We start from the raw sequence: 14388 nt of genomic DNA on the forward strand, positions 1-14388 counted from the left end.
TTAAGGTGACTTCTTAGAAGAGGTGAAAATTGGGCTAACCCTTGAAAATGAGGATTTCTGTCCTACATGGACCTTCTCCCCTGTTTTTTATACCAGGAGGTAGTGAGGAGAATCACTAAGTCACCATTTTGACTTACACATCAGTCAAGAATTTCCCCCACAGTACACCCTCATCACCTCTGGAGCTGTGATACATGCTGTGGGGGGAACATGGAGACGTGCTGTCCTGACCTCCCTTCAAGGACTTGTTGTCCAACTGCTGTAAGTGCTGCCAGTGGGCAATATTAAACCACCAGCCCCTCTAGGGGCAGCCTACGTACGATGATCCATCCAGGGAGAGGTATAAAGTCCTGGCCAGTGGACGTGTCAGGACAACCCTGAAGGGCCATCATCACTCCAGGTCCACACGGGGTCAGCTCAGGTCATCTGGCCAATGATGCAGCTTGATCCTTCCCTCTGCCCTACCCTGTTTCTTCCCTGTTGATTCCACAGTGTTGACCCCAAGGGCACCCCTGATACACATCCCAGCACTAAACTCCATCCGAGTAAGCATGTCAGAGAACCAGCCCGCAACACGTATCAGAAAACATTCCAGTACTCAGGGAGGATTTTCATTTGAAAATTACTGATTACACACATATTTATAACATTTTAAAACCCCCAAATAAAACACAAAATGGTAGAAATAAGGACTTTTGTGTGAATGTGGTTACCTTTGGTTTAAAATCCAAAATCTAACATTGTCTGACCAAAATGAAATTAAGTTATATAGTAATAAAAGAAAACTATTATGTTGGAATATATGAAAGTGCCATTTTATAGCTTATAAAAAGACTGAATGTTAGCAGTTTGACATAATTCATTCTAATAGAAAAAATTCATTAGCATTTAAAATTTAGAGAACATTATACTTCTGAATAACTCATAGGTAAAAGATATAGTTAATTAAATTAGGAATTAGAAAATACATAATACTATGGCTAGTGATTGGTGGTAAGTATCAAAACTTGCAGGTTGCAGCTAAAGTGGATCTCAGAAAAATATGTTGGCTTTATATCCTTATATTAGAAAAATAATGATGTTATTAATCTGTTTCCAATTTAAGAATTTAGAGAAAAAATTCTGAAAGTAAAGGAAAAGTTGAAGGAAAGAATGAAACGATGAGCTAGGGAAAGAAAAACAAAACAGAAAGCATCAATCAAGCACAAAGCTGATTCTTTGAAAACAGGAAAAAAGTTATGCAAGGTTGTTAATAAAAATGAGAAGGCTCAAAGAAAATTAAAAAGCCCAAAGAACACAGAGATGCTACAGTTTAAATATATAAGGTATTGTGAATACATTTATGCCAATCAAGCTCAAAACTCACAGGAAACAGATCCACTCCTAGAAAAATGAAACTTACCAAAATGACTCTGCAGAAATAACACACTGAATAGGAAGCACATAATTACCAAAAGTTACCTAGACAATGTGGCTGCACAACACTGTGAATGTGATTAATACCACTGAACTGTATGATCAAAAATGGCTATATGGTAAATTTCATGCTATATATACTTTACCACAATTTTTAGAAAATGTAAAAAAATAAAATCTTCTATCTAGAAGACAGTCTAGAACATGGCTGTCCTTCATTAGCAAATACCCTGGAAGTGTTCCTACTTTGATAAAACATATTTTCTCTTCCTTCTCTTTTAGAGGACTTCCCCAATGGCTCAGCGGTAAAGCATCTGCCTGCAATGCAGGAGACACAGGAGAAGAACACATAATATTGTCCCTCTGTATTTTAAACATATTTCTTTTTGGAGGGTGATACCCTCTCTTCTATAATGTCATTTAAACTACAGGTATGTTTTTCCTATTAGTTTTTTCTGTAGTATTTTAACTAGAGGTCTTTGAGTGGCAAAATGGACAGTAGGTCTGTTAAAGGAAGTGGTTACACAAAACGGCAACTTCCCACAGTCTTCAAGTAAACAGAATCCCTGATGTAATTGGAAAGTAATACGTAATTCTGGGAACAGTAAAAAAAATAATCTGTGACAACTTTGTCTCAAATCTTAGAAAATCAGTTTGGCTCTGGCATCTCTCAAGACACAAAACCTGGGAGACAGCTTTTATTGATGGCCTGCAACCTCTGATTTGGATAAGAAAGAAAATAGTTTAACATATAAATTAACATAATAAATCATTTTGCAAGAGCTTGAAATCACTGCGTGAAGTTGGAGGAAAAAATTATAGATTAACATCTTGGAATATGTAAATAGTTGTTGCTGGTATAAAAAATGTATAATATAATTTATGCAGTGCAAAAACCTATTGGAAAAATGCCTTTGGAATAGACATGAACTCATGGTAGAAACAGAACATTGACTCAAAAATTGTTGAGGCTGAGGGCTGTCCACTGGAAATATTATAATCACACGGTCACTGTAATATCTGGCTATTTCCTTTCAGTGTGCACCTAAGGGGGGAAAAAGACAAAAACAACATGGTTAAGAATTTTAAAGTCCTTCAAAGGCAACACATTTCTAGGTTAACTTCTTCATGTGAAGCAAATCATACTGAAGGAGGAGACAGAACAGGCTCTATCTTGAAAGCAGGACTCCATCTTGGGCCGAACTGTGGACTTTGAGCTATATGCCCAGTATCTATGGAAACAACATACCAACTGGAAAACCAGGTCCCCAGAAGGAAGAGCCCCAGGGCTCTACATCGCCTAAAAGAATACCCTAATTATCTGTGTGACCGAATAGAATCATACATTCTATTATGCTTATTGGGGTATAACCACAAGCCTATTGATAACTGTTCACTGTTTAACTACCTAGGCTTAAGGCTTATGAATCATGGGTTAACTTTGATTGTATCTTTCTTTTTCTTTTGTTCAGACTAGTTTCAGGGAATTTTGGAGAGGTGGGTTTGGGCTCGAATGCTTAGGATATATAAGGTTTTCACAAAAACTGGTTGGGGTCCTTGGCTAAGAGAAGACCCTCCCTTGGGCCCGCCGGTTTAATAAACAGCACTCCACTATCTGCATTGTCCTTCTGAGTAAGTTTGTTTCCTGGAACGCATGGCTACACCATATCACTAGTGGAGGCACAATTTAAAAAACCAGGGGTGTATTTATTCTATGGAGAAACTAGCCTCCCTCAGTGGGACTAGACTTAATGCCACACAACTTGTAGATACACTTGCATTCTGATGATTCTGATTCATTCTGATCATTCCGTTTTGTCACTAGGGTAAACTGATAAGTAAAATCATTTTACTGACTCAAAGCCTGGAGATAAGTTAAAAACAAGGTGACAAAGAGGCTGGGAAATCTATTAATAGTGCCTGCCAAGGGTTTCTCATCTTCACACATAAAATGAGCACAACAAATTTGGATGTCAATATCAGGTTGTAATCTCTACATTTTATAAACTCTGATTGACAAGCACTGAAAATAAGGAGTAGGACATGGAAAAAGCATAACACTTTTTCATGTAGCCATGAAAAAGAATGAGACAACTGTATGTACTAATATAATGAGATACAATATGGAAAGAACAACTATCATTCGTGCTTAAAAACCAGAAGACCACATATTCACAAGTTCTTCCTGATACACAGAACAGTCAGCAGTGGTGCTGGGGCTCCACCTGGGGGATGAACTTGTAATGACAGGAATGGAAAGTGATTTACTTTTTGCTTATAATTTTTTTAAAAGTATTTTTTAAAGTGTTTACCTTTTCTAGCAGTAGATGTATCATTTGTTTTAAAACATTATTAAAATACATTTTAATTATTTAGAGTAGTGGCCCCCAACCTTTTTGGCACCAAGGACCCAGTTTCATGGAAGACAAGTTGTCCACAGACAGGACAGGGGTGGGAGGGGAGTTGGGGAGGTTCAGGTGTAATGTGAGTGATGGGGCAGCAGACGAAGCTTTGCTCCTTTGCCCACCACTCACCTCCTGCTGTGTGCCCATGGACCAGCACCAGACTGCAGTCCAGAGGTTGGGGATCCCTGATTTAGAGTCTCTAAAGTTACTTAGAAGAACTGTGGGTATATTTTTTATTATTGAGATGCAAGGCTTCTGTCTATGACCTTTTGAAAAATGATCACACTTTTACACTGTAAAATGCTCTACAGTCTCAAAGTACGTAAGCATGTGCTCTATCATCTGATCCCCATGATAAACTGAAGAAGCCTGCAGGACTGTAATCCCTGCTTTACACACAGGTGAAGACCTGAGGTTCAGAGACCTGGGGGACACAAGGCCACATGGATGCTAAGTGCCTCCTCCATCTATTCAAACTGGTCCAGGCTCCTCGAGCTAGAATATGAGGATTTTATAACTTCTGGGCTCTATTAGGTGATTTCCTGAATAGACAAATTGACACCTCTGTTACACACTGGGAACAAAGAAACTTCAGAAAACCTCAACCAGATTTGCTTCATCACAGAACAGAATGGACGATAGGCATTCATACTTTGAGGTGAACTGTGTCCCCTCCAATTTTTACATGTTGAAGTCCTAAACCCCCTAGTACCTCAGAATGTGACTGTATTTGGAGACAGGGTATTTAAAGAGGCAATAAAGTTAAAATGAAGTCATACAGGTGGGTCCTAACCTAACAGACTGGAGCTCTTATAAGAAGAGGAGATCAGGACACAGGCACACAGAAGGAAGACCATGTGAGACACAGAGAGAAGACGGCATATATAGAGTAAAAACTTGCTGATTTAGGCTAATGCTTCCAGTGTTATAACTCTGAACAATGCATTGGTATCTGATGCTTGCACATTCAAAAAATTGATAATCTGACAGCTTACCTAAAAGGATGCAGAGTATGCAGAAATAATGCCAAGAAAATATTCCACTGGAATGGGAATCAAGAAATGGATTTCTGAAGAGGTGACCTAACCCAGGTGTAGGACTGAAATCCAAAAGTGAGGTTCTGCACTCTGTGAACTTGGGTGATGGCCCCACCTTGGCTACTATGTGAAAGGAGCAGTGTTCTCAGACTCAACACAGAACATAGTACTTAAGGTGGCACTCAGCCTCCCCCAGCAATTCCCGCTTTGTGCACCCTGGATCAGCTCTGTGACCTTAGGTGAGCCCTGGACCCAATCTCCTCATCCATGACATGAATAAAAATGGACCATCATGAGATTAAGTGAAATCATATATGTGAGAACGATGTAGAAGAAATGATAAAGAACTATACAAATGTAACTTACCATTAATATCGTTAGAGTAGGTGCAGGATTACTAGACAGGAATCACAAGATTTCTAATTCTGTGACCTATGTCTGCTTCCATATGTATGTTACACAGACTTAAAATATTCACTGAAAGAACAGATTTCTAATTCTGTATCTGCTGCAAACCAGCTTAACACTAGTTATATACATAGGGAAACTGTGGAAAATTCTTACAGAGATGGGAATACCAGACCACCTGACCTGCCTCTTGAGAAACCTGTATGCAGGTCAGGAAGCAACAGTTAGAACTGGACATCGAACAACAGACTGGTTCCAAATAGGAAAAGGAGTCCGTCAAGGCTGTATATTGTCACCCTGCTTATTTAACTTATATGCAGAGTACATCCTGAGAAATGCTGGGCTGGAAGAAGCACAAGCTGGAATCAAGATTGCTGAGAGAAATATCAATATCCTCAGATTTGCAGATGACACCACCCTTATGGAAGAAAGTGAAGAGGAACTAAAAAGCCTCTTGATGAAAGTGAAAGAGGAGAGTGAAAAAGTTGGCTTAAAGCTCAACATTCAGAAAACGAAGATCATGGCATCTGGTCCCATCACTTCATGGAAAATAGATGGGGAAACAGTGGAAGCAGTGTCAGACTTTATTTTTTGGGGCTCCAAAATCACTGTAGATGGTGATTGCAGCCATGAAATTAAAAGACGCTTACTCCTTGGAAGGAAAGTTATGACCAACCTAGATAGCATATTGAAAAGCAGAGATATTACTTTGCCAACAAATGTCCATCTAGTCAAGGCTATGGTTTTTCCAGTGGTCATGTATGGATGTGAGAGTTGGACTGTGAAGAAAGCTGAGTGCCAAAGAATTGATGCTTTTGAACTGTGGTGTTGGAGAAGACTCTTGAGAGTCCCTTGGACTGCAAGGAGATCCAACCAGTCCATACTAAAGGAGATCAGTCCTGGGTGTTCTTTGGAAGGAATGATGCTAAAGCTGAATCTCCAGTACTTTGGCCACCTCATGCGAAGCGTTGACTCATTGGAAAAGACCCTGATGCTGGGAGGGATTGGGGGCAGGAGGAGAAGGGGACGACAGAGGATGAGATGGCTGGATGGCATCACCAACTCAATGGACGTGAGTCTGAGTGAACTCCGGGAGATGGTGATGGACAGGGAGGCCCGGTGTGCTGCAATTCATGCGATCACAAAGAGCTGGACACGACTGAGTGACTGAACTGAACTGAACCTTCCTTCTAAAGGGCCTTAGTTTCCTCACCTATAAAGTGAGGGTGTTGAATCCTATTATCTTATGATATCTGGACCTATCTAAAGTTCTGTGATCTATTTCTCATTACTCAATGTCTTAATAATATATAATGATAATATAGTTTCTAAATGAAGACTTTGACACATAGGTGGGTACAACTATTTTTGATGCGAAAAGCATAAGGTCAAAAGAGCAAAAGGGTTTGGGAGGTTCCTGGGTCTCTTGGTCTCAGGAGGGAAGCTCTGACTAGGAGATACTCTAGTAGATGAAAGCACTTTGTGAATTTCAGGCAGAAAAATACAGAGTTCTTTGTTCAGCTTCTCAACATTTGCACACAATATAAGTACTTATGAAAAGTTCAGAACACAGACTTCCTTGTCCCTAAGCCTAAGTATGAACTCTAACTCTGCCACCTCTTCAGCCAGCTCTGCGACCCAGGCAATTTCCTACCTGTGAACAGTGGAAGGTCCTGCTCGGCATTTCCTCCTTTCTAAGGAGGACTGAGATGAGACACTGGTAGAGGGAACTTAGACAACAATTCATATAAAGCTTTCATATAGAAGTACTTAAGATATTGGGACATGTTTTCTTTAAGAAATATTTTAGTAAACTTCTTCTACTTACAAATGAAAATCTAGGAAATGCAGAAAAGTATGAAGAAGGGAAAATATATCCATAATCTAACAGAGATAAATTTTCAATGGGAAACCTCACCACAGGCAGCTGGAAGCCTCATCCCATCCCAAGCCATGAATGATAAGGGGCAAGAACACCAGACCTCCCTTCTCTCCCTCCATCTTCTCATCAACCCTATTCCCACTCCCACCTTGTTTCAAATTACAGATGGCTGTATGACAATGGCTAAGTCTCCTAAACCAGACGTCAGTTACCACCTCATCATTTTTAGGAAGATGTCATGTGACCTGAATGTTACCCATGCACAGAGCTTAGTGCTTCATACACCTCATCTCTGTGAAAGTGCTTTGTAAACCTTCACGCATCATTCAGACTACAGTGTGAAGCTATTGTAAGTTCTTGATTTGTCCTGAAGACAGTTACATCTTCTAGAAGGTAGAGGAAGCATGGGAGGCAAATGGACCTAATTCTAAACAACAAAGAATTAGGGAGAAATTGACAGTATTGGGTTGGCATTTTCTTTACAGATTAGAAAACAGAACAGGCCTACACCTTTCCCTGTAAAGTCTTCCTAGAACCAAAATATTCCAAAATTTTCCTTAAACTCTCAAATTCCCTGGATATTCTTTGACAGCAATCAGAATGAACGTAAAGGGTCTGCAAAATGGGTGTTCTGTTCTCTCTGAGAATCTGAATCCAGGGTCCAAAATGTGGAAAGTCCAATTTGACATCTCTCTCTCAGGCACAGGTGTGGTCACAGAGAAGAGCACATATCCCGACCCCACTCACAGCACTGCTGCAGATTCTCAGCAGACCTGCCTTCTATCTGCCATGTGTTGTTAAGACCAAGTCATGAAGCTTCCTCTCTGGAGGCTTATAAGGGCACAGAGTGCTTGTTATCAGACCCCTGGTGGAACTCATGTGAAGGGTGAACCCTGGAGATGAACTTTAATTACAACTTCCCGCAGCAGGCTCACCTGTTTTGCCCTTTCAGTGAGGGCAGCAGCCTCGGTCTCACCCAGTTGTTGTACCATCTTATAAAATAGTTTGTCTTTATTTTGCAGCAAACCATATGGGTTATCATATTCTTTAAGTCTCCCTGAATCCAAAACCTGTTGAACAGCAGAAAGAAAGCCATTAGCACACAATGTCTCCCAGGAACATATTATAACTCAGACAGTATTTCAAAAAGAGGCAGCACAGGGAGAATAGAGAGAATCTGTTTAGATGGTATGACTGGCTGGTGTTTAAATGGCTCGATTACCTTGTTTTACTAGGCAAAGGCCTAAGCCAACCATTTAATATTATAATATTATAGGAAAGGAAGAAAACAAAAGTTTTAGACTAGGATTACTGGCACTCTGTAGCATCTTACATTCTGCCCAGAGCATTTGGTGTTGTTATCTTTACCTACTGCTTTTAACTCTCAGGCTCTGAGCTTTCAAGCAATTTATACAGATACATTGAGTTGGAAAATAACTTGATTCAAGAAAATCAAAGTCCATTTATCTAAAAAGTAGGTTGATGTCATATAAATGAAAGGGCAGTGCCCTGACAACAAATTAATGGCCAAGTTGATTTGGAAATTCAAGCAATATTTGAGGAAAAGAGTAAGTGCTTCTGGGACTTCTTTAGGGTCCTGGATTATGTCAGCTGCTAAGAGGAGCAGAATCCCTTATCTGAGAGGTTGGGATGCTTCATGAAGTTGGATGTGGTGTAGTTTACTTTTCCGAGTGAAAGCCTGGTAAAAAGATCTGGTACATAAGCAGCTTTTGCAGGACTGCTCTGCACAAAAGAAATTTATAAAAACCAGTTTTCTCTTTGGACAAGACTAAAGAAGCAAGTAAGAAATTGAGCTTCAAATTCCTGTGATTACAGCCTGCAGAGCACACAGGGCCAGCCCAACCTGAACTGCCTAGGATCTGAATCTGTTTTCACAAACTATCTTTCTTCCCCTTTCTTTCCTCAGCTTCCTGCCTTTTACCCCTTTTATTGCTCATTAGTAAGTCTGCTAATTTGAAACTGAAAGGGAGAGGAAGGGGCTCTCAACTCTTTCTGCGTATTAGTGACTGTGGTTAATGGTTCTGGAGGGGAAAAAGGTGATACAAATTTAAAAATAGTTTTGATGTTCAGTGATATTTAATTCATTTAGGTCATATTTAGAGTAAATGTATCTTAAGAGAATATGCTGGATGGGCTTCCCTGGTGGCTCAGTGGTAAAAGAATCTGCCTGCCATTGCAGGAGTCATGAGTTTGATCCATGGTCCAGGAAGATCCCACGTGTCACAGAGCAACTAAGACCATGCTCCATAACTATAGAGCCTATGCTCTAGAACCTGGGAGCCACAACTACTGGTCCCACATACATAGAGCCTGTGTTCTGCAGCAAGAGAAGCCATGCAATGAGAAGACTGCATACTGCAATGAAGAGTAGCTCCCACTCACTGCAACTAGAGAAAAGACCACACAGCAAGGAAGACCCAGCACAGGGAAAAATTAATAAATAAGATTAATTTTTTTAAAAAGAAGAGAATATGCTGGAACTCTAAACAAGACATGGATTGTTTTTCCACATCCAGATACTGCAGCTAATTTCATCCTTTGTATTTAACTGGAAACTTTTATTAAGTGGCATAAAGGCCATTTTCCTGTTAATCTTTTGTTTACTACTGTGAATCATTGCTAAGGGCAGCTTTCTCTAAAGAGTTCAAAAATACCTGAATCTGTCTCAGTTCAGTCACTCAGTTGTGTCCAACTCTTTTCAACCCCATGGACTGCAGCACGCCAGCCCTCCCTGACCATCACCAAGTCCCAGAGTTTACTCAAATTCATGTCCATTGACTTGGTCATGCCATCCAACTATCGCATCCTCTGTCATCTCCTTCTCCCTCCACCTTCAATCTTTCCCAGTATCAGGGTCTTTTCCAATGAGTCAGTTCTTCACATCAGGTGGGGAGTTTCAGCTTCAGCATCAGTCCTTCCAACTAATATTCATGACTGATTTCCTTTAGGATGGATTGGTTGGATCTCCTTGCAGTCCTGGGGACTCTCAAGAGTCTTCTCCAACACCATAGTTCAAAAGCATCCATTCTTCAGCACTCTGCTTTCTTTATAGTCCAACTTTCACATCCATATATGACTACTGGAAAACCATAACTTTGACTAGATAGATCTTTGTTGGTAAAGTGATGTCTCTGTTTTTTAATATGCTGTCTAGGTTGGTCATAACTTTCCTTCCAAGGAGCAAGCGTCTTTTAATTTCATGGCTGCAATCACCATCTGCAGTGATTTTGGAGCCCAACAATTCTATTACTGTTTCCACTCTTCCCCATCTATTTGCCATGAAGTGATGGGATCAGATGCCATGATCTTAATTTTCTGAATGTTGAGCTTTAAGCCAACTTTTTCACTCTCCTTTTTCACTTTCATCAAGAGGCTTTTTAGTTCTTCACTTTCTGCCATAAGTGTGGTGTCATCTGCATATCTGAGGTTATCGATATTTCTCCTGGCAATCTTGATTCCAGCTTGTAATTCATCCAGCCTGGCATTTCTCATGATGTACTCTGCATATAAGTTAAATAAGCAGGGTGACAATATACAGCCTTGACATACTCCTTTCCCAATTTGGAACCAGTCTGTTGTTCCATGTCCAGTTCTAACTGTTGCTTTTTGACCTGCATACAGATTTCTCATGAGGAAGGTAAGGTGGTCTGGTATTCCTATCTCTTTAAGAATTTTCCATAGTTTGTGAAATTATACAGTAACTAGAATTATAGAGCAGCTATAACGATTGTGGAAAAGTTTGACATATAGTGAGAATTACCAAAAGGTGAGACAGAGACATGGAATGAGCAAACACTGTTGGGAAAATGATGCCCATAGACTTCGAAGCAGGGTCATGATAAGCTCTCAAGTTGTAAAAAATGCAGTTCTGGGAAGTGCAATAAAACAAGGTATGTCTGTATTTCTAAAGCAAACAATACTAATAAGGTTCAAAATTGGGAAAGAAGCATGTCAAGGCTGTATATTGTCACCCTACTTATTTAACTTATATCCAGAGAACATCATGCAAAATACTGGGCTGCAGGAAGCACAAGCTGGAATCAAGATTGCTGGGAGAAATATCAATAACCACAGATATGACACAGATGACACCACCCTTATAGCAGAAAGCAAAGAGGAACTGAAAACCTCTGGATGAAGGTGAAAGAGAAGAGTGAAAAAGCTGGCTTAAAACTCAACATTCAAAAGACTAAGATCATGGCATCCAATCCTACACGTCACAGCAAATAGACAGAGAAACAATGGACATAGTGACAGCTTTTATTTTCTTGGGCTCCAAAATCACTGCAGACCATGACTGCAGTCATGAAATTAAAAGACGCTTGCTCCTTGGAAGAAAAGCTATGACCAACCTAGACAGCATATTAAAAAGCAGAGACATTACTTTACCGACAAAGGTCCATATAGTCAAATATATGGTTTTACCAGTAGTCAAATACAGATGTGAGAATTGGACCATAAATAAAGCAGAGTGCTGAAGAATTGATGCTTTTGAACTGTGGTATTAGAGAAGACTCTTTAGAGTCCCTTGGACTTCAAGAAGATAAAACCAGTCAATCCTAAAGGAAATTAACCCTGAATATTCATTGGAATGACTGCTGCTGAAGTTTAAGCTCCAATAGATTGACCACCTGATGTGAGGAGCCTACTCATTGGAAAAGACACTGATGCTGGGAAAGTTTGAAGGCAGGAGGAGGAGGGGATGACAGAGGATGTGATGTTTGGATGGAATTACTGACTCAATGGACATGAATTTGAACAAACTATGGGATATAGTGAAGGAAAGAGAGGCCTGGCATGCCAAAGTCCAGGGGGTCACAAAGAGTCGGACACAACTGAGCGACTGAACAACAACAATTTTCAGGAATGAGAGGAGAAACTAAGAGAAAATTAAATTACTGGAGGTTCCTATCAAGTTTTACAAGGATGGATATGCTGAAAAACTTAACATAAATGAAAAAAGCTAAAATGGTAGGGTCTTACCATTATCTGTGTACAGTCAATGACGTTGCTCAAACTGTGTGTGATGGTTAGCACAGTGCACTGGGAAAATTTCTCATGAATTGTTTTTTGTATTAACTCATCAGTTCTATATTTAAAAAAAGTTAATATAGTTCAGTAAAGACATGACAAGCAGACTTAAGACTTAAAAATATATGATATTTTTATAATGTTTCTAAAAATCAGTATGTTAACATATAATCTTGTTCCTAAAAAACTAAGCATAAAAATCTATTTAGAAATTTACTCTTTTTCATAAAATGATGGAAAATAATCTTCCCTCAAAATTGCTTGAAACTATAAGGAGCTGGATTTAGGAATATAGCTCTCTCAGGATGCCTCATAACAACATTAATGCCATACAAAATGTCTTGGTTTTTCCTTTGTTTTCTGGAATTGATATTATCAAAAGATATCCATTGGACTAAGAGAGCACTTAGAAACATTTCTAAGCATCACTAAATGTTTTCCATTTACCACACTGACAAGTCAGATTCAAGGTTTCCCGGTCTCAGCTCCATACCTTGGATCCACATTCGATGTGGCTTTGTCAATAATCAATATCCGATTTTCTCTGAGGATAGCCCTAGCAAGACACACCAATTGTCTCTGTCCAGAACTCAAGTTCAACCCGGATTCTGCTAATTCAGCATTCATTTTACCAGGAAGACCTTCAATAGCTTCTTTAAGTTGCACCTGTAGGTACAGAAAGAATGACTTTTTCCTAAGCAAACTATTACTAAAGTAGACAAACCTCTTAGACATTAGAGCTTTGATGTCCTCAGGACTTCTTACACATATTGCATGTACAGCCAGGGTGATAGGAAGAGCTCTTTCCAATGAGCATTCACTGAGAAAGATGGTGGAGTCAACTAAGGACAGAAAGATCTCAGTGTCCTCCATCCCTGCTACAGGATATACACCAGAAACCCTGCCTAGGGATTAGTTAAGTAAGTCTCTCAAAAAATGAAGCCATTTCTCCCAGTGTGGTTTCAACAGAAAAGTTAAAATGATCTTTATGGTTGAGTCAAGTTTCCCAAAGTACACTTTGCATAGGAGTTGGTACACTAAAGAAAAACTTTAAAAATATTTACAGTAAGTCTTTTTCTCTGAAGATATAATCTTACCAACACTTTACCATTTGTTGAAGTTTACAATATGCAAATTCAAACAATGGCAACTGGAGCCTATTTTGATAACAACTCTTTCCCAAGTTTAATTCTATAAATAGTGGACCAATCAAGTGCATTTTCCTCAGTGTCATAAATGTCTTACAGTGAATGAAAACTCATTCACGGAGTTTCATATGAAAACTCATTATATGAAAATAAGACACAACACCTTATTTCCCCCAGAATATGGATATAGGTGATGTCTATATTAATCTATCTTCATAAAATTGTACTTATTAGAGGAAAAACAAATTTTTGACTACCACAGATACTTGAAAAGTACGTTTGGTGGTAGGGGTCAATTAAATAAGTATTTACTTTGGAAAAATATTATAGAGCATGAACCAAACTCAGGCTATACTTAAAGAACAAAGACAAAATGCACTTCAAATTAAGAGACCAACAGATTGATGAGTGATGGCCGATAAGTTATCTGACACATTATAATGTCAGATAATAACACACCAAGGGTTAGTGAGGAGTATTTTCATTTTTTTATTTTCAGGTATCCTAAATGATGGAACATATCTATGAATGTAAACCTGAATTGTGCTATTGATGGAGTCCAATCCCAAGAAAGGGGAATTCTGAGTTAGAATTAAATATGGTATTGTTATGCAGCATTATCCTGAGAAGTACACACAATCTAAAGGGTAAGACTTGGACTGTGGTACAAGTGGTTGGACTTTCTTAAGACACATCCTGACTCACACTTGCCCCTGACTTGGATGACATCTCATCACTAATTTGGTTTTCTACTTTCCTTCGATTTTGTCCATATCCACTTTATGAGGAAAAAGGGTTGTTAGAGGAAATGTTTTCAGAAAATGATGTTTTCTGAGACTCTGTTTTCATTTATAAATCAGGGATGGCTATGAGAATATACTGAATATAAAGGTTTTCTGTAGTGTAATCATAAAATCAAGTTATAATTAAGTATTAAAATGGGAAAAAGGATAGTAGAAGGGGTAAACAAAAATAACTAGGAATTATAACTAGTGAATCTGAAAATATCCTGGATAACAGTGTAATATTACTATTAAATT

General features: G+C 39.0%; 1 protein-coding gene across 1 annotated transcript in view; it reads right to left on the bottom strand.

Annotated features, from left to right (window-relative positions):
• Nucleotides 1-611: 611 nt before the first annotated feature.
• LOC102287016 (ATP-binding cassette sub-family C member 4) overlaps nt 612-14388 on the bottom strand; it is a gene marked incomplete at its 5' end in the record, with an annotated part of 101268 nt that continues 87491 nt past the window's right edge. Inside the window, 5 exon segments of the mRNA XM_070366866.1 lie at nt 612-2425; nt 2427-2461; nt 8084-8218; nt 12153-12258; nt 12694-12866. Coding sequence (XP_070222967.1) covers nt 2314-2425; nt 2427-2461; nt 8084-8218; nt 12153-12258; nt 12694-12866 — 561 coding nt within the window.

The sequence above is a fragment of the Bos mutus genome, unplaced genomic scaffold (assembly GCF_027580195.1).
Source record: "Bos mutus isolate GX-2022 unplaced genomic scaffold, NWIPB_WYAK_1.1 CTG222, whole genome shotgun sequence".
NCBI lineage: Eukaryota > Metazoa > Chordata > Mammalia > Artiodactyla > Bovidae > Bos > Bos mutus.